This window comes from Crotalus tigris, unplaced genomic scaffold (assembly GCF_016545835.1).
Source record: "Crotalus tigris isolate CLP2741 ecotype Arizona unplaced genomic scaffold, ASM1654583v1 scf7180000024366.1712601, whole genome shotgun sequence".
NCBI lineage: Eukaryota > Metazoa > Chordata > Lepidosauria > Squamata > Viperidae > Crotalus > Crotalus tigris.
The window spans coordinates 1,149,566-1,174,474 of record NW_024100534.1 but is presented as its reverse complement, the minus strand read 5'-3'; the positions used below and the strand labels follow the sequence as shown (position 1 = coordinate 1,174,474).

Below are 24,909 nucleotides of genomic sequence, written 5' to 3'. Positions count from 1 at the left end.
TTTGTGCTGCAGGGAAGGGAACATGCAAAAAGCCACATGTTAGCTAATTCACACACATCATGTCACAAGTCATAATATGGTTCTTAGCTTAATATAAAGGGTGAATCCATCCATTATGGCTTACAGTTATATGCAGAGCAGATTAAGATGCTGGGTAAGAAGTTGGATTAGGATGATCCATATTTAAGTCCATCAGCTATAGAAATGCATTGGGTAACTCTAAACCAACTTACTGCATAGGGCTGTTCTGGATTAAAGCAAAGGGAGAATTCTCTGTAAGCCATTCTAAACTCCTAGAAAAGAAGTTCTTAACCTGGGATCCACAGACCTATGGAGATCTGTGGATAGATTTAACAGGTGACATGAACATCAAAAAAAAATGCAACTTTATTTTCACTAACCTCTAACTGAAATTTAGCTTACATTATATTGACTTAATGGATTGATAAAGCAATATATTGCTATGTTACACATTTGTTATATTTTAACAGCTGTATTTGAACATCATTATATTACAAAGGAAATCAATCTACAGTATATGGATTTTATTATTCATTTAAATACATTTCTCTGAGAAGTTTCTGTACATTTCACAGGTTTCATCATACTCTCAAAGGAGTCCGATTCCAAATGGTTAAGAATTGTTTTCAGAAGAAAGGCAAACTAAACACGTGAACTAAATTCTAGCAGTTTTGCCTTTAAGAGCATCTAGACTTTGACTTGGGTGGAGTTAAAAAGGAATAGCCGGAATGCACTTGCTCCTGGCACCTATGTACTATTTTGCATAAGATCTTCCTGTCCAGCGTCCACACGAAACGCGCAAACAGCCACCGAGATGGATTCTTTGTCGATTTTATTACAATTCTGAAGCACACACAAATGTTAGGGAGGAAACCCATACATTACAGACTCCTCCCGTCAACCTGGCATAAAACTTAGGAAAAGTGCTGTTAGTTTGGGGGATGGCGAGGAGAGGTCAAAATGCGTGTACGCGCGCGGGCGTCAAGCGCAATGGGTAGCCTCCCGCGTGCCACCGTCCCCTCAGTTTGAAGGATGAGGCGTGCTCCCCCTCCCGCACGCGCTTTTTTGGCGCAAAAGACGCTAGCGCCCCCGCCTGTCTTTTCCGCCCCTGCCCTCCCAAAGAGCAGGGAGGGGCCACGCGGAGCCGCGCGCATCTCTCGGCTCCTCCAGCCCTCGCCGCCGCTCTCAACATAGAAGCCTCGGAGACGCAGGCAAAGCCGCCGCAGCGGTAGCGCCCGAGTTGCCTTAGCATGCTCGCCTCTCAGCACCGGCGGCGACGGGTACTTGCTGCAGCCATCCGGCAGAAGCACGACCAGCAGCTGCTGCCTTTCTTCCCGGGTCTTTAACGCCTGGCTTGCTTCTCTTCTACTGCCGCCACCGCCTCCAGTACCTCCTTCTCCGGGTGGGGCGATTGTGCATTAACCGGGCGGCTACACTGACACCCCAGCTGCTCTCTTTTTCGTGGTAAGACTTGGCGTGTGGAAAAAGGAGCTGGCAGCTGCTGCTTCGCGATCCCGCGGGCGAGGCGAAGTCATCCCAGTCCCAGTTAAGACACACCAGTCACAAATCCCAGAGTCCAAACCGAGAGAGGTCTCTTGCCCTGCCGATGAAGAGCGGCGCGCGCGCGCGCGCGGCTCAGCTCAGCGGGCAACCTCCACGGCCATGTGCCAGGAAGGAGCGGAGCTGGGGTCAGCGGCCGCTTAGCGTGGGGGTGGGGTGGGGGGGAGAAAGAGGCGGGAGCAGTCCAAAGCGGGGGAATTAATGGGGGAGAGCTGACAGCGGGCACCGGGGGAGGGGACTGTTGTTGCTGCCGCCGCCGTGTGTGGGAGCTGGATGGCGCGAGCATCTCAGGGACCTGACTCCGGGTCCCTCGAAGAGCAGGGAGGCGCGAGAACTGCGAGTGGGAGCGTTTGGTGGTTTCGAAGAATTCCTAGAACGCGGTAGGTTGCGCTTTGTAGGTCTCAGTGAAAGAGTGAGCTTTGTTTCGCCTCCTTCCCTCTCCCGTAGTAATGCGAGAGATGCTATCTCTCCTCCGCCCCCCCCCCAAGTATCACTGGCTGGGTTTGGCAGCAGCACTAAAGCGAGCGAAGGGCCCCCAGTGCGAGCACACAGACACCAGACTGTGGCGGCGGCAGCTGCGAAGCTCGTGGGGATCCGAAATAGTTTGCCCTCGGGTTCAGGAAAAAGCGGTTTCTCGCCGGCTCTGTCTATCTGTAGCCACCCGAATACTGTTACTATAAAGGCAGGGAAAAATAATGCCGTGGGGGAAAGAAATAGATACTCGAAGGGACAAAGTTGCTTGACGAATCTCTTAAAATGTTCTTTCCCATAACGATCTAAAGAGAGAGTGGAGACTCATTATGAATGTTACCTTTTCCCTCTCCCCTAATTTTTATGTACTTCTTGTAACCAGTAAATTTGAATCTGAATTTGTAATCGGTGGAATGTGATTGCTGAATCTTTTTGCCTAGTTCTTCACTTTCCATGAGCTATTTTTATTCTACTTTATTTTATTGTGAGTCAAAGTCAAAGGAGTGTGAATGGGTTTATACATTGCTTAGGAAGAGGTGTTTCCCGAAAATTTAAATGAAATATTTAAAAATAGCTTTCTGGGACTTTTCTGGTCCTTTCCTTTGTTTTCTCAGGTTTAGACTTTGCACTGAATCTCAGAGAAGTCCATGTTCATGAACAGAATGATTGAGTTCACACATTGGGCTCAGCCATAATACACATCATGTTTGATTTTGACCTTTTTTAAAAAAAATGTGATATTCTATGAATCCATCAATATCGTTTATGTCTTAATAGGTGATGTGGTACAACCAGTCATGATTTAGCAAACCATGGCTTAATGCAGTGTGTGAACAAATTTTATAAGCATTCTTGAGAGATTTTTGTATGCAATTTGTGCCCAAGAAACTATATATGAGAAAAGGGGAAAATGTGAATTGAAGAGCTTTTATGTCTCAGAGTATTAGAGTAGAATTAACTGTTTGGACACAAATGCTCATGGCATGTTCCCATAGATGACTAGCCTCTTGAATTCAGTGACACTTTTATGTAAGTAAGCCAATGGGATTTACTTCAGAAGAGACACAGGTAGAATTCCATTATGAATGCTATCCGTTTCAGGTATGTTCTTGAGGTTTATATAAATCTGACTTTCTTTCTCAAATAACTTTTTTTACTGGTGTAAGAAAATCAGCAGTTTTTAAAGGAATGCATTTAACTGTTAAAAGAAAAAAGAGATATTTCACTTTAAAAATTAAAGTTTTTTTAATTAATTCATTTAGCATTTAAAACTGAAAATGAACAGGTAAATTGCTTAGAATTTCCAAACAAAAGTACAATGAGATTTGAACAAAATTCTTAAGAAAAATTGCATGTTACAAATGGTATATTTTGCAGAGAGTTTTTCTCCCCTTAAAAATCTATAATCTGTGCAGCTAAGACAATGGTAGCATCATATTTGATTGTGGAATATTGGTAAAATGGTCAAACATTAATGTTTGCTTTTGGGGTATTAAGAAATATATTATTCCTCACTCTTAAAATGTATATTCATTTTAGTTATGTTTCTCTTGATATTCTTTGTTGCCATCCAAGGAGAATGACATTTTCAGATCAACTCCTTTAGGATACCAAATGGCAGGAAGAGTTCTCAATTTTATGATCCGCTAAATAGGTTCAACTGTATTCATCTTCCTTCTGGTTGTTTATAATAGTATGCCCAGCTGCTGTTATTTTTTTCTCTCTCTCTACTTAGCTAATTGCCATGAAATTCTGAAACAGTCAGATACAGGACAAAGAGTTACATTTTAAAGACTCTTATTTTTATGTTAATCTCACTGTTCTTTTCTTCCTAAATCCTCACACATTCATGTTACCTTGCAATATAGTTAAAATAGAGCCATAAAATATAGCAAATAATAGGTTCACTAAAGAAGTAAATTGGTTGATTATAATTCGTAGTTTATTACATATATGCTCATGGGGTTTATAAATCTGCTGTTAATTAGAAGCTAATTTTAAGATTAGCTATATAAATTATATACAATTTAAATATTTGAATGGTTGTTGCATGGACAACAAATAGAAACTAAGGCACAAAGTTTGTTTTTGAAAGTCTGACTTCCTTGTTTAATGTATTTATCCAGGATACAAATATTAGTTCACTGTTATAGCTTCACAAATTCTAAAATCTATTATTTTATTAGTTGATTTGTAGACTAATAATAAAGATGATGTTGCCCCTCTATGCCTAAGAAACTGGAGGTCTCTGGGTCATTAGATAAAATGGGGAAAAACCATGTTTCAAGAATCTCCACTCTGTTAAAATGATTTCCAAGTACAACCAGGCCCAGGTCCTCCTGCTTAGCTACTGAATCTAGACATATTCAGTTGGATGTAATACTTGGGAAGATGCTTTGGAAGAAACTAATCCAAAATTTTAATACTTTGAATTAGTAAACCCAAACCAATTGTCTGAGAGCCACCTGAATGTGTCTCTCCCAACAACACTGATTACAACTTTATTGTGTCAGATAAAGCCTTGAAGGGATAATATACAATAACTTTATCCTGGCTTCCCTTTATATCATTGTGTATTAATAGAGAAGCAAAGGTAGCTCAGACATAATTATGTTCTACCAAAGAATCTCCTACAATGTTCTCCCATTCTACACATAGGTGGTATCTTGAGGATTTAGGAAAGGCGAGTAAGCACTTAGCTGTCTGTTTGATATATATCAGCTCTAAGGGAATAATATAGTTGCAGTGATAAAAGGCTATCCTATTGATTGCTTTCTCCTCCTTCTGCAGGGGAGATTGCCCTTTGTACAATAAATTCTACTTACTAGCATATTTCATGTACCAAGAATATATGCTGAAGGGAATGGAGGAATGTATACAACATCATTATGTCCACTTGTTTCAAAGGACAAAACCACCTTTGTCATCGTAGACAAGAACGTCCTATGAAATTGAACTGTAAATGTATGTGGGAGTAACAATTATATGTATACTAAATCCTCATTTGATGCTTGAAGGAAGTAACTGTAAATTCTGTGGCTTTAGACATTTGATAAATTTTGTAGAAAAAGCTACTACCATACATCCTTCCCAGTTCATCTAGTTTTACTGCCTTGAGTATTAAGAAAGAAACTTTAGCATTATCAACATGCTTTCATCATATGAACATTGTATATCCATAATCTCTTTAAATTCATACATGATTCCATAGCTTTTGTAGTGTACACAGTGCATACATATATTACAAGGCACTTTCTGGAGAGCTAGAGTTTTAGCTTTAACATTTACATAACCTTCCCGATTTTAAGAGCTTCTCAATGTGCATTTACTGTTTTTTCATTCTGAAGAATAAATATTTAGTTTTCAGTTAGCATATGCTAAGTATACTGAAATATCGGCGTAAGATGAAAACTTTCCTTTTTGCTTCCTGTGGAATATGTCAGTAGTTTATAACCTGATTCACATGTATAAATAAACTATACATAACAGTTTATACTTTATGTAATGTATTCAGTTTTTAAGGTAGGATTAAACAAAGCATATCCTTAGTGATACATTCCTTTGTTATATTATGAAATATTATGCTCATTGTGTCATTTATTATAGTGCATGAGCTTGAATTTGGGCACCTGTTCATTTATGTGTGGGTTGTAAATATTTGGAAGAGTAGTAGTCTAAATTAGACGTCAATTTATCAAAGTAGCTAAACTTGTAGCAATCTATGTCAGGTTTATAAGGTACATATGAAAAGCAACAGATATGTAATTGTAGTTGATTGATTCCGCAGACAAATAGCATTAACCTGTAATTGAAAGAATAATAAGCTACTTGGCAGAGGGGTGTGTGTTTGGCATATATGTTAATGAAATTAAACTGGACATAGTAACAGAAGAAGAATGTGATTACAATAAATAAATCCATCCCATTTTTGGCTGGTACTTGACTATTCTAATTATTTCAGTTTTCTCAAGGTACCTGCACAAATACTCTTCCTAGGGTTAATACTAGTTTTACTTTCTTGTACTAATGAAGCTAAGAGAACGTCTGAAAAATGTCTAAAATTCAACATTTTTTAATATAAAATAACATTTTAGTTACTAGACTGCTTCTGGATGTGCTGGGATAGTTGTTAGTTATTGTGATAGCTTTTTGTCACAACTATTGGCAGAGGGAACAAAACAAAATCCATTAGCTCTCAAACCATGGATGCAGCCCTAGGAATTTCAGAAGTTACCATTGAAGTGAAATTTGCAATGTGACAAAATGGGGAAATCCTTAAATATTTGGGGGGGGGAGTCATCTTAATTAATTTGGCTTACATTCAATTTGCATTTAAATATGTTTTAATTTTTCTCTTTTACTTTCACATTTTTATATGTGACTGCTGAACATGCCATCTACAGGCCAAACATAACCTTTTATCAGAAAAAGCTTGTCCAGTTCCGTTACAGCCATCCTTGACCTGGTGGGATTTTTTTGGTCACTATTTTATTTCAAAACATAGGTAATAATCATGCTATGTTTATAATAGATAAGTATATGTGAGAATACACTTAAAATGAAGTTTAAAACATTACAATTTTTTCTGATTAGTGCTGGAAGTTTTTCTTAACTAGTTTAGAAAATATTTCCCCAATACCACATTTTTTACTGATTATTTTTGCCTTCATTTATGACTCAACAGTTAGAATAAATCAATATGGAGCAGACAAACTACGTATTTTGTGAAGAAGAGACAGCTTTCCTCAATCTGTTCTGGCTGAGAACTCTGAAAATTTTAGTCTTATCAGTTGTTTTCTAGCCTGATGATCTGGAGGCCATAAGGCTGTTAAATACACAGTGAGTTTTTCTTAGTTATGCTTTTCTTCTACTTATTTTTCATTATGAGGATAGTTATTATTTTGGAATTATATCATTTTTAAGAATGTTTATTTGTATTATTTCTTTATTAAAGTAATGCAGTCATAAATGTTGGGGGAAGAATAAAGATACTATAAAAAGAGCGTATAGTGCTTCAATACACTATGTTTGATAAGTGACAGGGCTAACCTGATGATCAATAGGAACAGTAATTCCCAGGTACACAGAACTGTTAATGTCAGGGCCAAAAAATAGCAGCATTTTACTCAAAAAAGTGGTAAGAGGCTGAATTTCATGTTTTGTAGTAAGGCTGATCTTTTGCACATGTATGAATTGTTTCCTATAGTCAATAAAACAGCATATCTGGCCATTTTATGTCAGTGTTCACTGACATAAAGCGCTGAATGTCAAGATTTATTGCTATGCCTGCTGTGAAGTCAATATGTAGCATTATGGATTCCAGCTTTAAAAGGTGTTTACTGGCACATTGTGATTTAGAAGATATGACTGTTCTGCAGGCACAGTGATGCAACATACCTGCTTAAATACTGTCTACTATATAGATTTTAGATGACATTTTCACCCATGGTATAAATTGGCAATGCTGTTTGATAACATGGGAAAGATTTCTTGCTTTGTTTCTGTAGTAGAAGTTCATCTCTAAGGTCTGTCTATAATTAACATTTTGCTATATTTGTAATTTGTGTCACTTTCCACAGGCAGTACTGTATCTGGATTTTACTACTGCACAGTGGCAAAACAAAAAATGAAGGAGATACATTCAACCATGAATATTGATGGTAATGGATTAAATGAAATCAGTGTTATTTAGGACAGAGGTTCTGTCTCACTATGGCCCAGGAGATGTATTTAGGTTATTTGCAGATAGACTGTAGGATAATCAAAAACATCTGTGAACTTGATTTATATTTTCTAACCCTAGAAATAAAGGCAGTTCTTATCTGGACATGTCTCTTGTCTTGCCTAGTCCAAATTAAAAAGCAAGATAATTAAGGAAACTGAACTGAAACCAGAACTAACAAATATCCATGCTATTGTAAAATTGTACTTTTAAAACAAAACATTAGAAATATGTGTATGATTCATACTAAATAAGATATATATTTTCTTTATAGATTTAAAGAAGAGTATTACATTATCTGTCAAAGCTCCCCCCCCCACGGTTTGGTTTTCTCCCCTCTCGAAGTTTAAGCTTTGTTGATGTAGAACAATTAAATATGCACAGAATAAAGATCTATATTTCAGCCAGTAATGATGGTATTAATTCTTATAGTTGAGTTCTAAAAAAAACCTCTCTCACAATTTCTTTGACCCAGAAAATAGGCAAACAGATGGCATTGCTATTAATAACTTATTAATAATAGGATTTATTTTTGTAGTTGGTATAATAAAAAGTAAATAGAAATAAAAAAATTGTTGATGTAAATAAAGAAGAAAAATAGAGGAGAGAAAATTGACATGAAATTTACATGAAACATAGTCATTCCTAGTGCTTATTTCGCAAAATATTAAGAATAAGCATTCCATTTTTTAAGATCATTTAAATGATCTTGTAAACAGCATTTTTGACAAGTTTGCATGGTAAACTTTTATTATCCAATAAGAATCTTAATGTTTGCCTAAAATAAATGTGTTCATTTCCTACTTAAAATCAGTGTTTTCATTCCCTACAATGTGAATATTAATCAGTAGAATACTTATTTATTGGATATAATTAAATATATCTAAATATTTTATAGTAAAAATTGTTCTGCCAAACAAAATTAATAAACACAGGGCTTACTTTAAAATAGGATTCACTTTAAAGGATTCAGTTTAAAGATTTGAGTTCTATGCCATGTTGCATGAACCAATAAGCTGGATTGCATCTAGTTATAAGGAACATAGTTAATTTTTATATTTTTGCTGCATGCAATTACATTGTTGAGGTTTGTGAAAAATGATAACATGAAATTCAGTTTCAAAAGTTGGATTAAATATTTTATATTCAAGGATTCACCAGAAACTTAGAAAATACGTAAATTTCTTGTTAAACTTTACTAGAATATTTATTTTAAGTCAGAAGATGTTTTGGAAATAATTAGTTATGTTTTTATCTCATCTCAATTATTTACATATTTTTAAAATCAGTCTTATTATTCCATCTCTTTTTTATATTATTTTTATATGGTCCAGAATGAGTAATGCAACAATCTTGTGCTTATACCAACATTGACTTAATGTCTCAACTCAGCCTATAAGAAATAATAGTCAGGTTACCATGTGCCCCAAAAAAATCAGTCTTAGTTTTCTGTGTTAAATATTTATTTATAAGTAAATAGTGATCACCTCCAAAGCTGTGAAATTAATAGATTTTTGCCCTCCCCAAGCAATTGGTATAACTGCATTTAATCCCCATCCTCTAATGTTTCACTTAGTTATATTTAGACTCCACTCACTGACACAATCTCCACTAAACTCCATTAAGGATCTTCATTGAGTGAATTTTCCCACAAGTTTTTGCTTGGAAAAAAAGTAGAATCTGCACCCATGCCTCCTAATGTAAAGCTTCCACTAAAAGAGTTGCAGTAGGTGCAATTTGTATATATTCATAGATTGTTTTACTCTATCACAATCTTGGTATTTTACTATTAATAGATGTAAAAACCAGCCTCTAAGGCAGGTAGGAAATATCTGGCCAATGAGTCTAATTTGTCTATTCAAGCTTCCAACAAAACCCCTCCTGATTTTAAACTCCATTCCAATTTTTTCCCTTTCCTTTCAGTCAATTGGCATGTGAAGGATCAGATGAAAGAATATATGTACAGATGAGGCCATGGGGATCAGAAGAAGGATCATATGACCCAGGTGTGGGTGTGATGAACATGAATGTGAGGAAGATGAATTCTCAGAGAAACATTTACTCTTAAACAATTAAACAACTTTTATTTCTTTCTGCTTACTAGGGGATTTGCAATACAAGCTTGCTAACAGTTGACATATAGTAGTGGCCAAAATTGTGGAAACCTTTTGGGAAAAGTGTACAGTACAAATGCCACCTTTGCTTAAGTTTCCACCAATTTTTTTTCTAATTTCTTTATAACTGTAGCCTTGTTCACTTAATAATACTATTTTACATCGCTTTCTGGGTGACCAGTCAACTCTTTGCACCATTACTTTAATTTTATTACGTTTTACAAGCTCACTAAATGAAAGAACGCAAAAAAAAAAACCCAACCAACTTGATAGCGATCACATAACACACTGACAAATGTCCTCCTCTCAGCTTCAGTACATGACATCAATAACTGAATCCAACTATGATCTGATTGGCTCATTGCCAAAACAAGATGACACCTGATTGGCTCTCTAAACACTCATGCTCATTGGCTACAATCAGATGAAGGAAAGCTACCTGATATCAACCTAAGCAAGTTGTGCTTCTTTTTTCTGGTTATTTGGCTATAACTTTTCATAGAATACAGTACATATAATTGAACAACTTTGTTGCATTACATTCTTGATTAAATTATATTTCCATTGATATATAATTTTATGATACTACTCCCCAAAAAAAGTGGTGTATTAGCCATCAAACCTCAAAAATACCCTTTTCCCAAAGGGTTTCCACAAGTTTGGCCACTACTGTACTTGATAGCATTGCGAGGGGGGCTGCGGTGGGAAGAGGGGACTGAAGGGGCAATGAAGCGAGACAGACTTACCTGTCAGAAACCACTTAGCCAGGATGTTGGGTATATGAATAGCTCACAAGAAAACCCAAAACCACATAGCTGGAACAGGAAACTAGAAACTTTGCAAGAAACACATGACCTGAGATGGGCAACAGGTGGCATGACATTTATCTATTTTGCATAGCAAGCCAGAAAGCTTTAGGGGGCTGCAATCCTGATAAACAATCAATATATGTTATGAATGTATTATGGGGGGGAGGACAAAGGAGTATATGTGATTCACCTTTGACTGTAAAAAGTGCTGTAAAACTGTAATCAAGGCCAGGGCCCTTATATCTTGGTACCAAAATAAAACTATGTTTTTGTTTCACACCTTGTGTTTGGTGGTCAACTGGCTTCGACAGCGAGCTAAGGCCCAGTTTTGAGGACAACAGTTTTGGTGGAGAATACGGGCAGTTGCTTGGATCCACCACTGTCCAGGGACAGATCCAAAGGGAAGGCCTCCAAGTCACATAAGTAGGTGGTTGAGAGAGGAATGGATGATTCCTAATAATAATATCCAGCCAGGTACCTCAGCTGTGCATCTCTTAGAGGCAGCCACCCTTAACTTCTCATGAACTCATATGAGTTGTGACCAAAGAGATTAAATAGCAAGAGCCTCTGGACAAGGCATGTGTGCCGTCCTGGCGCAGAGAAAGAGAAAGAGTATGTGACCATAAGCTGCATGCCTTTGGATTGGCCCTGGAATAAGTCCTTGGACAGTGTGGGACCCTAAAGGATGAAGCCCAGAAAAATCAAGGTGTGGACTCTTGACTCCCCTTCTTGCATTATCGCAGAGGCAAATATTGGAATAAAGCAGGCTCCCTCAGGTTGCATGGCAGGCGGTTGGCCATCTGCAGGACAAGGTGAGACTAGTTGGGGGATGCCCCCAAAGGTTTAAAGTTGCAGAGTCCCAGGCGGAGAGAATAGAACACTCCCAGGAAAAATAGTCCAAGGATGGGTAATAAAATTCCAGGAGGCAAGGCCCAAAAGGATAAAGTCTCAAAAACCAAATCTAAAGGGAAAACAGTAAAAGGAGGGCCTCAGCAGTCATGAACAGTCCCGTAGGATGTATTTTGATAAATTTCCAGGAATTAGGCACGAAGATTGCCCTGTGCAGATATTGTATGTCAATGTGGCTTCATGAAAAATTATCACGGCCAGGTGACTTCTGGCCCCCAGAAGGGTCAGTAGATGGTCATCTGATCAGCAAATTAAGGACAGTATTGGAGAAAGGAGAAAGACATACCAAAGTGCAATTCCTGGACTTATTTACCAAACTAGCCAACAGTCCTATATTGCTAGAAGTGTGTGGATGTAGGGTGTTGCTAATGAGTGAAAAGAAACAGGGGACAACCAAGAAACCTAGTGCCCCTTTAACAATGCTGATGGAAAATCCGGAGGATGGATGGCCCCCAGGAAACCCTACCCCCCTTTATATCCTTGGCATGAAGTGGCTGGGGCTGAAGAGGTAGGGAGACCAGGGAGGCAAAAGGAAGAGTCAGATATCGGTCAAGAAGGACAAGCAGCCCCAGTAGGTGGGACCAGGAAGAAGGAGACCAAAGAGGTGCCTGAAGAGGCAAGTTCGGCTCCCCCAATATCAATCGGACCACACACTCAGTTCAAGGGAGCAGTTAAGCCAGAACTCCAAATGCCCCTAAGGGAAACTGTATTGGGGAGTGGTGAGGGGGAACCATAAAGATATTGGTCTATAACCCATTCTCAACAGCTGATCTGTAAATTAAACTCCTAGTTATAGAGAGTCCAGACCAGATGCATGCCCTTTTTGCATCCATCTTCTGTACTCACAGTCTACTTGGGCAGACATACAAAGTCTGATGGAAACTTTGTTAACACCAGAGGAGAGGAGGATGGTGAGGGGAACTATGGACAAGACCCGAGAGAAGGATCATGCACCTTATGTAGACTGGATGTGCCCTGTGAAGGAACCAAATTGGGAACTAAGTTCATTCAGTTACATAATTATCGGACCTTGTTTTTGTTAGGACTCAAACGGGGTCCCAAAGATTAAGAACTTGGGGAAAGTCTACCAAATCCAACAAAAGAGGGATGAAAATCCAGGGTAATTCCTAGAATGCATTTATCAAACCTTTAGGTAATACACTGACTTAGATCCAGAGGCTGAGGAAAATCAGAGGATGGTAAACATAATTTTTATTGGGCAGACAGCTGATGACATTAGGACTAAGTTACAGAAGACTGAGGGGGGCCCTGGGAAGGAAATTTCTGAACTTTATAAGTTTATTAATATAAACTTTGGCATACAAAGTTTATATTAATCAGGCCCAAGAAGAAAAGAAGGAAGCACAGAAGGCAAGAAGAAATGCCATATTCCTTTCTGAAGCTCTTAGACTGGAAAAGAGGAAAGGTAGAGGGTCTCGCGGAAGAGGTTGGTGAAGAGGGTTATAGGGGTCAGTAGGAAGAATTCCAGGCCCAGGCAGAGACAAAGGAGGAAACTGAGGGCACCCCTATCCAGGGTCTAACCAATGCTTTTGTTGTAGAAAGGAAGGCCATTGGAAAAATGAGTGTCCAATGATCTTACCGGTGATAGATGAAGAAGACTGATGGGGCCAGGGGAGGGGAGAAACTGCCTCCCCAACTCCCGAACCCTTGGTGGAAGTTCAAATAGGGGAAAATGTTGCAAAATGTTGCTTGATACAGGTGCAAGTAGATCAGTTGAAAATAAGATGATAACTAAACCAACTAGTGACAACCTCATAGTAATGGGGGCATCGGGAACCACAGTGGCGGCTCCCTTCCTCCAGCCTCTGGAATATAAAGTTGGCAAGACTCTTCTGACTCACCAGTTCCTCTATATGGCAGACTGTCCCATTCCCTTATTGGGGCGAGATTTGTTGATCAAACTCCAGGCAACCGTAACTTTCAAGAATGGGAAAAATCCTAATGAAAATGCCACCTGAAGTTTCATGGAGACTGGTGGCTTTGTCAGAAGTGAAATCAGGCAGGCTATGAAACCCTGGGTCGGGGCAGATGTGGAGCCGGGAAAGGCAGTGTTTACACAACCAGTGTCAATCCCTTTAAAACCAGGAAGCCAAATTGCAAACATTAGACAATGTGACATAAAGAGAGAGGCAAGATTAGGACTAGAGGCAGTGGTAAAGAAGTTTCTCCAGTGGGAATTAATTAGATTCATTTCCTTACCTTGGAACACTCCTGTCCTACTGGTCAAGAAGGCCGATGGGTCCTTCAGATTCATAACACAATTTAAGATGGGTCAACCACAATACCATGACCCTACATGCAGCTGTCCAAAACCCCTACACCCTGTTGAGCCAACAGGATGCTTGGTTTACGGTACTACACTTAAAAGATGCTTTCTTTTGCATTCCTCTGGCTGAAGAGTCCCAGCCCATTTTCGCTTGTGAATGGAGAAACACTGAAATGAGGGTCACCTCTCAATATACCTGGACCTGACTGCCATAGGGATTGAAAAAAAGTCCAACCATTTTTGGACAGTGTTTGGTGGCTGATTTCTATAGACCTGAGTGGGTGACAGAGTATTCCTTGTTGCAATATGTGGATGATTTATTGTTAGGGGCAAACACAAGAGAACAATGTGTAAAGGGGACAGTGGACTTCTTAAATTGGTTAGCGACTTGTGGCTACTGCATGTCTGCTGGCAAGGTGCAGATTGCTCAGAAGGAGGTGAAATATCTGGGTTATTGTGTCTCTAAAAGGCAACAAACTGTATTGGCCCCCAGGAAAGAAGCAGTCTGTAGGCTGAAACCACCTGAAAACAGATGGCAGATGAGAGGATTCCTGGGGATGGCTGGCTTCTGTAGAATTTGGGTCCCTAATTTTGACCTCATGACCAAACCTCTTTATGAGGCATCAAGGGGCATGACCAGAAGGTGTTTGAATGGACGCGGGAGTGTCAGAATGCTTTTGATGTGATTAAGAGGAACTCATACGAGCTCCTGCCCTGGGGCTGCTGTACCCATCTAAGCCCTTCATATTGTCTGTCCATGAGTGAAAGGAAATGCTGCTGGGATCCTAACCCAAAAATTGGGTTCTTGGAACAGACCAGTGGCTTTCTTCAGTAAGCAGATTGACACAGTGGCCTTGGGGTGGCCAGTTTGTTTAAGGGCGGTAGAAGAAGCCCAGAAGTTGACTCTTGGCCAAGAGCTGACAGTGAAGGAAAGATCCCGCATGGGGTCAAGGAAGTCATGGAAGTAAAGGGAGCATTTTGGATGATGGGTGGTAGACAGGCTAAATACCAGACCATCTTGTTAGATGCACTGGCAGTAACCTTAAAAGTATGTAATATCTTAAACCCAGCCACCCTACTGCCATGGGTGGACTCAGAAATACAACATGATTGTGTGGCAGTCATTGATTCGGTCTGTGCAAGCCGATCTAATTTGTCAGATGAACCACTAGAAAATGCAGATTGTGAGTGGTTCACTGATGGTATCAGCTTTGTCCAGAATGGTGTCCGCAAGTCTGGTTATTCAGTAGTCATGCCCTGGGAGGTTATTGAATCAGGGCCCCTTCCTCCAAGTACTTCTGCAAAACTGGCTGAAATCACAGCCCTAACAAGAGCTTTCCAGTTGACAAAAGGAAAGAGGCTTAATATTTACATAGACAGTAGATATGCATTTAGAGTCTTACATGTGCGTTGGGCTATTTGGAAAGAAAGGGGTATGCTAACTGCCCAAGAGAGGGAAATCAAACATGAACCCCAAATTACAATTACTGGACGCTGTACACATCCCTCAACAGGTTGCAGTCATGCACATAAGGGGTCAGTCAAACAAAGACACCTTGGTGGCAAAGAAAAATTGGGTGGCAGACAAGGCAGCGAAAGAGGCCTCTCAACAGGCCTCTGCATGTGTCTGCCCCCTGACCTCCTTTCAATCAGAAACATCCCTGCCCAAACCAACCTATACTAAAGAGAAAGAGAAATGGGCTCAAGAACTGGGGGTGGGTGGTGGAGGTTAGGACCAAGGTTGGTGGTGCCTAAGATTCCCCTAAGAGTTTTGCTGACCTAGTTACACAAAGACACCCATTGGAGAGCAAAAGTGCTTGCCGATTATTTTGCAACCCGATACATGCTGGCCAAAGGCATGTATGCCATCGCCAACCAGGTCACTGCAGCCTATCTCTGCTGTGTACAAAACAACCCAAAAACAGCACAGAAACCTCCATTGGGAGTCCTCCTACAAGGCTCCTATCCAAGAAAACAAACCCTTGGGCCTGGACCATCTACTACATTTCTTCGAACCAGAAGACTGGAAGAAGAGAAAATCAAGCAAAGTTATAATGTGGATTTTGGAATATAGAAATTAATTGATAGTGATTACTTTGTAAAAATAAACCCAGACAACCCAGACACACTGTTTACCAAATATCAGGATGTTTATATTAAAAAATCAATAAAATATATTTTTTTAAAAATAGTTAAAAGTGAGGAATCCACACTGCTTCATGAAGCAGCTTCAGGAGATGCCTCATTTATTCCTTCATCAAAGTGAAACATTTCTTATACAAACCTGTTAGATATTTCTGAACTTATATCCTCCTTTTTGCCAACAGATGGCACTCAAAGCTGCAAATAAAAAATGAGAGAATAGTTATTAATGGCATATTAAAACAAAAAAGAGCATAAAAAGCCATTTTTAAATCCACTATTGCAATAGATAAAAATAAAAATTCCTTTAAGGTAGGCTTGTTTCAAAATGTGTTCTTGTGCAAAGAGTTCAGGCAAGTATAATATTGAATTATTTAATAAAATAATTATTACATTAAATGATAAAATGTTTAAATTAACATAAAATAATTATTAAATTAAATAATAATGAAAACAAGCTGAATTGATGTTCTTAGATGCAGAAAGGGCTATTGACAATTTGAACTCAACTTCCTTGTTTAAGGTTCTGAAATATAAGAATTTTGTAAAGAACTTCATAAAATGGATAAGATTGATCTATACTTCACAGAAAGCACAAAAATTGTTAATGGAGATCTAACAAAACTCTGTGAGATACCAAAAGGGAGAAGACAGTGATGCTACCCGTCTCTTATTTATTTTGGTTCAGGAAATATTGAATAGAGATATAGATAACATGAGAGACTTGTGGGAGGAAAAAAAAACTTACAAGTGAAGGTCTTTTGCAGATGAGTTGGGGTTGGTTCCGGAAGATCCTTTAAAGAGAATTGAAATATTAATGAGGTTGGTGCTTTAGCGAGTTTTAAGATTAATAAACAAAAGTTAACAAAAATATGAAAATCAAAGTTCAGACAGAATTGAGGGTTTTTTCCTTTTTAATAAATTTATCGATATTTTTAAAATTCTGTTTTCACTTTGTCATTATGGGATACTGAGTGTAGATTAATCAGAAAAAAATGAATTCCAACAACTGTAGAATCAGGCTGCAGCATAACAAAATTGACAAAAGTAAAGAGGGTCTGAATACTTTCTGAATACACTATAACAACCCAAGAGAGGCAAATGGGTAATTTTCCTGTATTGGATGAATTTATTTATTTATTTTTAGTTAGTTAGTTAGTTAGTTAGTTAAAATTATTGGGCACACATGGAGACAGAGTGGGGGGGAGGTGGGATCTGTTATTAATCACCTCCATTGTGCTGTTCTCCCACTGGAGCCCCAACCCAATTGGCACAGCCAACTCTTTAGGTCCATATGAAAAGATAAGACCTCACATCGGGGACAAGATGTTCCAGTGCGCAGGAGCAACAGCAGAGAACTCCCTCTTCCTGGACCCCACCAGCTTGAATAATCAGGCTGACCTGCAGTACACCTCCTCTGCCAGCATGAGTAGTACAGGCCAGTAGGGTGAAACAGTCCCTCAAGTAACCTGGACCAATGCCATGAAGGGCTTTAAATGTGATTACCAACATCTTGAATTGCAGACCAGCAACCAACATAGTTCACGGAGAAGTGGTGTTACCAATTGTACAAAGACTTTCCTAGTCGCAACTGCCACCTGTTTCTTTTTTTTTTTAAGTTTTTATTTTCAATTTTACAATACATTACAATCTTAAAAATACTTCAGATAAAAAATAAAACAAATTGATACACACCACTTTCGGTATTGTCCACCCATTTCCCCCAAACCGCATCCACCCCCAACCAACTTGCCTCTTTCCCTCTTCTTCCTCTTCCTCACTCTCCACCTCTCCTCAACCTCCCTACTTACTTCTCACCTTCTTCTACCTTCTCTCTCCGGATGCGGTCCAGGGGAAATGCCAGAGCAATTCCTCTCTCCAAATTGAAACATTAATATTATATACGGTAAAACTATTTCTACTTTATCTGAACTACTTAAACTTTGACCCATCCACCCCCCACCCCCCTCCTCCCACCCCCCTTCCTGATTTCTCAGAGCAAAGTACAGGATTATACAAACATATTAAACATAATCTATTTAAGTTTACTAATTATACAATGAACAAAATCACATTAACCCTTAACTCTCTTCAAACAAAATGCTTCTGGAATGATTATTGTTTTCCTTCCTCTGCTCCCTCATCATCATGTTCACCATCATCTTCACCATCATTTTTATACACTATCTGTTTGCTTATATAAATATATAAAATGGTTTATCCTCTCTACCATAACGCTTCATAGAAAACAGCAGTAATAACTGATATGGAGATGAAATGATCACAGATTAAACAGGAGTTGTCTGCCCTTCCATGCAAGATAGAAGTATATTGCTATTCTGGGATTGGATATCCTAGCTCTCTCTATTGCTTTAAAAAACCCAAAGCACATTTAAAATAAGCCATAACTCTTAACAGGTAAAACACAACTTAAAATAAATATTAGAATATGAGTTTGCACACAATTTATTCCAAGCAAACATACTGAGACTGGAACTCCCAAGCTGTAAAGTTGAGCAGTCCCTAAGAAGCAGTCAGTGCCTCCATCTAATAAGTCTATTGTCTGTTATCCAATACCCGTCTTGTGTATTACATTTCAGTGTAGTAATTCAAGCAGCAGTAAGAAGGCCAATATAGTTCCTTTCCTTTCCTAAACACTTCCCTGTTCCCACAGATTGCTACTATTGTCTGATTCATGCAATTTAGCTACATGAATTGGAACAAAATTATAAGCTTGTTGAGCAAACATCATATCAATTAATAGAATTTGTAGAAGGTACACGAAGATAAGCTTCAACTTAGGAAGATGGTGTACTTAGACCATTGATTTAAAATGAATGATTCATGGACATTTCTTGTTCTGCTTATGTTGTTTTCTGTGGAAGAATTGTGGTTTCTACTTTTGTTGTTTGCTTCTTTCCATTTTCTTAAATTGTTGCTTTTAGCATACATTTGCTCCAAAATTGGCTTTGTGTAGATGGAGATTGCATGAACGTATTGTATTTGTCACAATACTGTTTTCCACTGATAGTTGTTAGTTATTAAGATGACATTTCATGACCCTGCTGCTATAGCTTCTTCCTTTATTAGGTCAATCTTTTTCTCCTCATTTCAAAAATCCCAGGTGGCAGGTAGTATTATTGGCATTAAAAAAAAAAACCTTGCAGGCAAATCAAATCTATAATATCCTGAAGGACCTGTCCTATATATGTTCTACATATAGTTTTCATTTCACTCATTGAGTTGTGCAACAGGTTGACTTTTGTGACTAGAATGAAATAACTATAGAACCATCCCATCCAAAGTGATTTTGCAAACAGTTGAAAGGTTTGCTCCTCCCCAATTAACTATGACATTGTACTCCAGTCTTTTTCTAGCTGCAGATGAAAATGATATTCTTTTTCTGAATTCAGTTTGCTATATCTTAATTCAGTCTCAGTTCTCATCCAATTTTCTTGTTTATCATTCCTAATTAGCCATTTTTCACCAACTTGGAGTGATTCTGACCTTCACAAATTGCTTCAGTCTTTGATGTATATTTTCATGATTTCATGCCAGTAAACAGCATTTGCAAAATTAAGAAATGTAATAAATAATTCCACAGTGTCAGTAATGATTTTGCTGGGGAAGTTGAGATTCTTCATTTAAAAGAGATAGCCACTATGGTGGATAAATTGAGTAGATATAAATGTGGATGCTTCTTTTGAAGTCTGAACAAGCCCAAAGCATCTGCTATCCCAGTCTGTAGCTGAAGAATCTGATTTACTGCTGATTCATTTTTCCTTGCTTTTGTTTTTTCTTTTACAGTAGCTTAAAAATGCACAACAACCTGAGTTTCTATGATATCAAATAAGTATTTACTGGTTCATAATGAAAGCAATAACTAACACTTTTGCTGGGACAGCCAAACAACAAAATTAAGATGGATGCAAAAACATATTGCTGTCTGCATTGATGCCTCTTTGAACTGTGCAGTAATTAGAGGCTCTCCTAGAAAGTCAGATTGGGTAAAAAATATTTCAGCATGAGGAAGTTTGCCTGAACTACTAACATAGCACATTGTAAGAAATAAAGACTGAATTTTAAATAGGAATACTGGTCTGTTCCCAGACTCAACACAGTTGTATGCTTCAAATAGCTACATAGCATTTAAACCAAGAATAGAAAACATCTTTGGTAAATGCACTGAGAGTTAAATGAAGAGATGAGAGAAAGGTTTTGCAATTTATTCTTTTGATTAAGCATTGGGAATTGTATGGGTTCTATAGGCTTTGAGTCATATATTTAATATTACAGTATATAAATGTTAGAATTTCTTGTGTGCTCAACTATAATAGTGTATTGATTTTTGAAAGTGCAACAGATAATTGCAGATATATCTATGCTGTTTTCCTTTCAGTGTATCTTGTAGTATCCATCATTGGCTGTTATATATGCATGGATTTGTAAAGAATAGAATCATTTTATTTCACTATGTATTTGTATTTTCCAAAATGAAGAGAAAATCTAAATTAAAATGGAATCCTAGATTTTTCTTGTCAGCTGATTCTGTCTGTGAATTCTAAATGTATAATTGTTAATTTTAGCTATTTTCATTTCTCATTTATTGCCTTTGATTGTCAAGAATTGGGGATGAGGAAAAAATAATAGTTATTTGTTTTGGTGGTTAATCTTTCTCATTTCACTGAAGCTCAGAATAGGGCATATGAGTGTTCTAATGGAAAATGAATATGCACAATGAATGGATGACTGGGGAATTGTTTATTTTATATATGTTATGATTTTTTTAAAATGAAAGAATACTGATTCAAGATATGATAGGTACTTAAAACTATTAAGGGTGGGTCTGACTAAGGAAGCATCTTCAGAAAGCTATAAAAATGATAGATAGATAGATAGATAGATAGATAGATAGATAGATAGATAGATAGATAGATAGATAGATAGACAGATAGAAATATAAACATATAACATGATAATTAAAGGGAATAAAGAACAAAGACTATACAATAATAGCATAAGCAAAATTATCCCAAAGATATTTGACAAAATTTTTCAAACGGACAAGGCAAATCCCATCCTTATCAAATTACTCAACTGGGGAGTTAAATAATCAAATTATAGTTCTCATCTCTTTACATATCCTGTTTACATGCTTGATATCTACAATAGAAATAAACCTAAAAGAACAGAACAAAGATTTGCTGAGATCATATCCCTGTGACTTGACCCAACATAGGGTTTTAACCTATATGAATCCAATTGAATATGGCACCTTCACATTAGTGATTATGCAATTGTCTGTTAGAATTTAATACAAATAGCTAGCAACAAGGTATCAACTATTTTTTTTTCTACATATTGGTGAAAGTAAACTAAACAGTATACAAAATAATACCTCATCTATTCTAGTCAATACAATAAAGGTAGAGAAGGAAACATTCTATTCTGCCTTTGGCCTTTAGATTGATTGATTTATTGAATGTTGAATCAATTATGTGCAATCAAATCAGTGTTGAATCTTAGCAACCACATAGATTTTTTTTCCATGAAAATCTGGCCCCAACCTGGTCCTTCAAGTCTTCCAAGAGTGCACCATTGCCATTGTATCTGAGTCCATACACCTTCCTGCTGATCATCCTCTTCTATGTTTCTACTAAGTCCATGCATTAAAGCCTTATCCAAAGAATCAGGCCTTCACATAATGTGAAGGTATGATGTTTGAGTCTGGTTGTTTCTGCCTCAAATGAGAATTCTGGGTTCATTTGATCAATAATTTATATGTTTATTTTCTTAGTAGCAATATTGTAGAATAAGACTTTAAATGGACCTGAATCGAAGCCCCAAGATTTTATTTACTTGTATTCCACCTCTCTAGTAAACCAGGTAGTTGATATGGAATCTTACATAGCAATGACAATAAGTTGACCCCAGGTAAACACAGGGCATTGTTAGGTATTCAGCATTTGAACCAGCATTTTTTTTAATATTGCCATTTCTCACATTAATTGATTTGCTTTTATTATCTTGTTACAAGCTTATTCTGAATATGAATGCCAGAGATGGGAAATTATAATTCTGAGTCTGTGGTTTGCCAGTGTAACTGCCAGCAGCCGAACCAGCAAAACCAGAGGGAGGGATGCTACCAGTGGACATGCCCCTTAATGTAAGCTTATATAAGTGAAAACATTGTTCACATATAAGAGGAAAACGTGGAGAACCATACAGTTTGCCAAAGAATTTCTTCCCAGTTATTAAAAAATGAAGTGAAGAAGAAACATAATTAAATAAGTTTGAATAAATGCTGAATATGTATAGATCCTGATTAAGAGTAGGCAAAATAGAGCTGCTGAAGAACAAAAATGGGAGTTAACTACTAAGAAAGAAAATCTAAGAAAGTTTTTTTTAAAAAAAATTATAAAAGAATTAGTCATGAAATCATGAGTGATAGTTGGAAAGAAAAATGTTGTATGTAAATATCTAGTTTTATATACAAATATATGAGTGAATGATTTATCTGCTCTAATTGAAGGTAATGCTGGTTAGAACAGGATGAATCTTAAGGCATTTGCTTCTGCTTAGTCTGCCTTAGCTGGAAACATAATTCTACTAAAATGCCTACCTTTAAAGAAGATAGCTGAGCTTCCCCCCCCCCCAGACTAAATGCCTGCAGGTCAGTTAGATTTTAATTCTCAGAATTCTCAACACTGGGAATGCTGGGAATTGAAGGTCTAGATGCGATTGTCAGAGGTTCTTTTTTAAACTGAAGCAAATTTGATTGACCCAGGCTCAAATGATTCACAATAGCATTGAACAGTTTGATTTTTATATTTCCTTATAAGGGTTGGGGTGGTATTTTATTTTGAAAAGGATTAAAGTATAAAAGTGAAACATACAAATATATATGCATGTTTCAATTGCTAGTATACAATTTTCTCTAGACTCTATACTGCTTCTATTACTGTTACTAGTATAGAGCAATGTTTTACTCTTACAGATACTGATCTGTCTTTAATTCCTCTTTTATTTGTGGTTTCTACTGTTTTTTCTTTATTAATGGACAGCATCTAAAGCACATATGCTTTGCTGTGACTCTTCTGTTTCCTCTGGACCGCTCGATCTCTGTGAAGGAAAAACACCTTCTTTAATTTGGCTGCTTTCTGTGTTGCTGGCTGCAAAGCTTCCAAAATGCACATTTCGTCTCCCACCTGTCTCACGGTTGCTGCTTTTATAGGCAACTCTGCCGTGGTGGTCCTGGGGAGAAGACTCACACAGGAGGGAAGAAAAGCAGCTAGATGCTTGCAATTTTTCTCAACAGCCTGGTTTTCCGCAGCTTTGGAGATCATGTAAGTTGAAGATTTAACCTCTTCTCTCTGTAGAGTATGGAAGAATGCATTTCTTCAAGAAGTAATATTGAAAATAATGAACTATGAAAAAATACAAAGCCAGATTCTGAGGTAATTATTCCTTTACAACTTTAAAAAGTGTAAGCTTTTAAGCATTTATTTCCTTTAGGAATTTTCAAATAATATTGATAAATTGCAGTTTCAGATGATGTCAGGTGAATCATGTGGGCTAAGATCAGACTGGACCAATTTGAGATAAGACCTCTGAGAACAAGTCTGATTTGTGGTTAAGGCATCACGGTAGAAATTGGGAAACCATGAGTTCTAGTCACTGCTTGCGCATGAAGCCAGCTGGCTGACTTTGAACTAGTCACTTTCTCTCAGCCCTAATGAGAAGGCACTGGAAAACCACTTTTGAAAAACCTGCAGAGATTTATCCAGGCAACCATCAAGAATTAAGCATGAATGGAAGAAAAAAAATCAGTTCTTTAAGAAGCACCTGAACATAAGAGCAATATAAAATGAAAGTATTCTTTAAAAAATGATTTGAAACTATTGGAGAGGGAAAGCTATAGTGAATAACCTATAGAGGATCATTGGACTACCCCTTCAGATCAGGAACTCTTCATGAACAAACTGAAACAATTTCTTTTATTGTCTTTATGTTTTCAATAAATTTGTTTTGTGGGTGATTTGTTGTTGAATTTAACTAGCATCTTCCTATTTTAGTCTTTCTTGTCCTTTAAAGTAAACCAACACTAATTAATTTAATTCAGTTACCATCAAATTTGTTGGATAAATGCAACCAGATTTTTCGCTTATATTCCGATGCAGCATCTGAGAAAAGTAGTTCCACAATGTCCCCCCCTCCCAAAAGTAATACTCCTTTCTTTTGAAGAAACCCGAACAAATCCTCCAAATCTTAACTCTCTGAAATATAGCATGAGTGTTCTCTATCTTAGTTACTGTTTCATGCAGTTTTCATCAAATTATATCCCAGTGACACCATAGCATATCTTGGAAACACTATCACCAATTTAGTGACATTTGTCAGGCTAATTCCTATTATAAAAATGTACTCTGCGTGGAATAACAACAAACCAATCCTTTGTATTTCTCTCATGCTAGATAATGAACAAATGTTGCTCTGGATTCAAGGCAACGTTGGATTGGAAAATCTGATTCAGTCCAGACTATATTAAACAGTTCTTGAAGCTTTGAATTGGACCTCTTAACGGAATATTGAAGTTAACGCACAGCAATATCTTATTCCAATTGGAATAATAAATCTACAGTAAATCTGTGGTTCTTTAGTCCTCATTATTGGCAGGACTTGAGCTGCAAGAGTTTCTAGAAAACTAGACTTCCCCTCCCCCCCCCAAGCATATACATACATAGACTGAATAATATATAGCAAAATTTACAAAGCTTACATTGTTAATAGTCCTTTAAGATCAGGAATTATTTTCAAAACTAGAATTTATTCAAATTTGCTTAAATAATAAGCGGTTGGTTTGGCATTACATAA

General features: G+C 37.5%; 1 protein-coding gene across 3 annotated transcripts in view; it reads left to right on the top strand.

The window, feature by feature from the left end:
• The first annotated feature begins 445 nt into the window (after positions 1–445).
• ST6GAL2 (ST6 beta-galactoside alpha-2,6-sialyltransferase 2) overlaps positions 446–24,909 on the top strand; it is a 75,585-nt gene continuing 51,121 nt past the window's right edge. The window contains exons 1-3 of one of the 3 annotated variants that reach the window (XM_039327741.1): positions 446–1,485; positions 22,073–22,201; positions 23,100–23,381. In XM_039327741.1, the coding sequence (XP_039183675.1) occupies positions 23,331–23,381 (51 nt within the window). In that variant the 5' untranslated portion in view covers positions 446–1,485; positions 22,073–22,201; positions 23,100–23,330. Of the gene's footprint in view, positions 1,486–1,927; positions 1,962–22,072; positions 22,202–23,099; positions 23,382–24,909 lie in introns of those variants that run through there. The other 2 variants (XM_039327742.1, XM_039327743.1) reach the window with 2 other exon arrangements.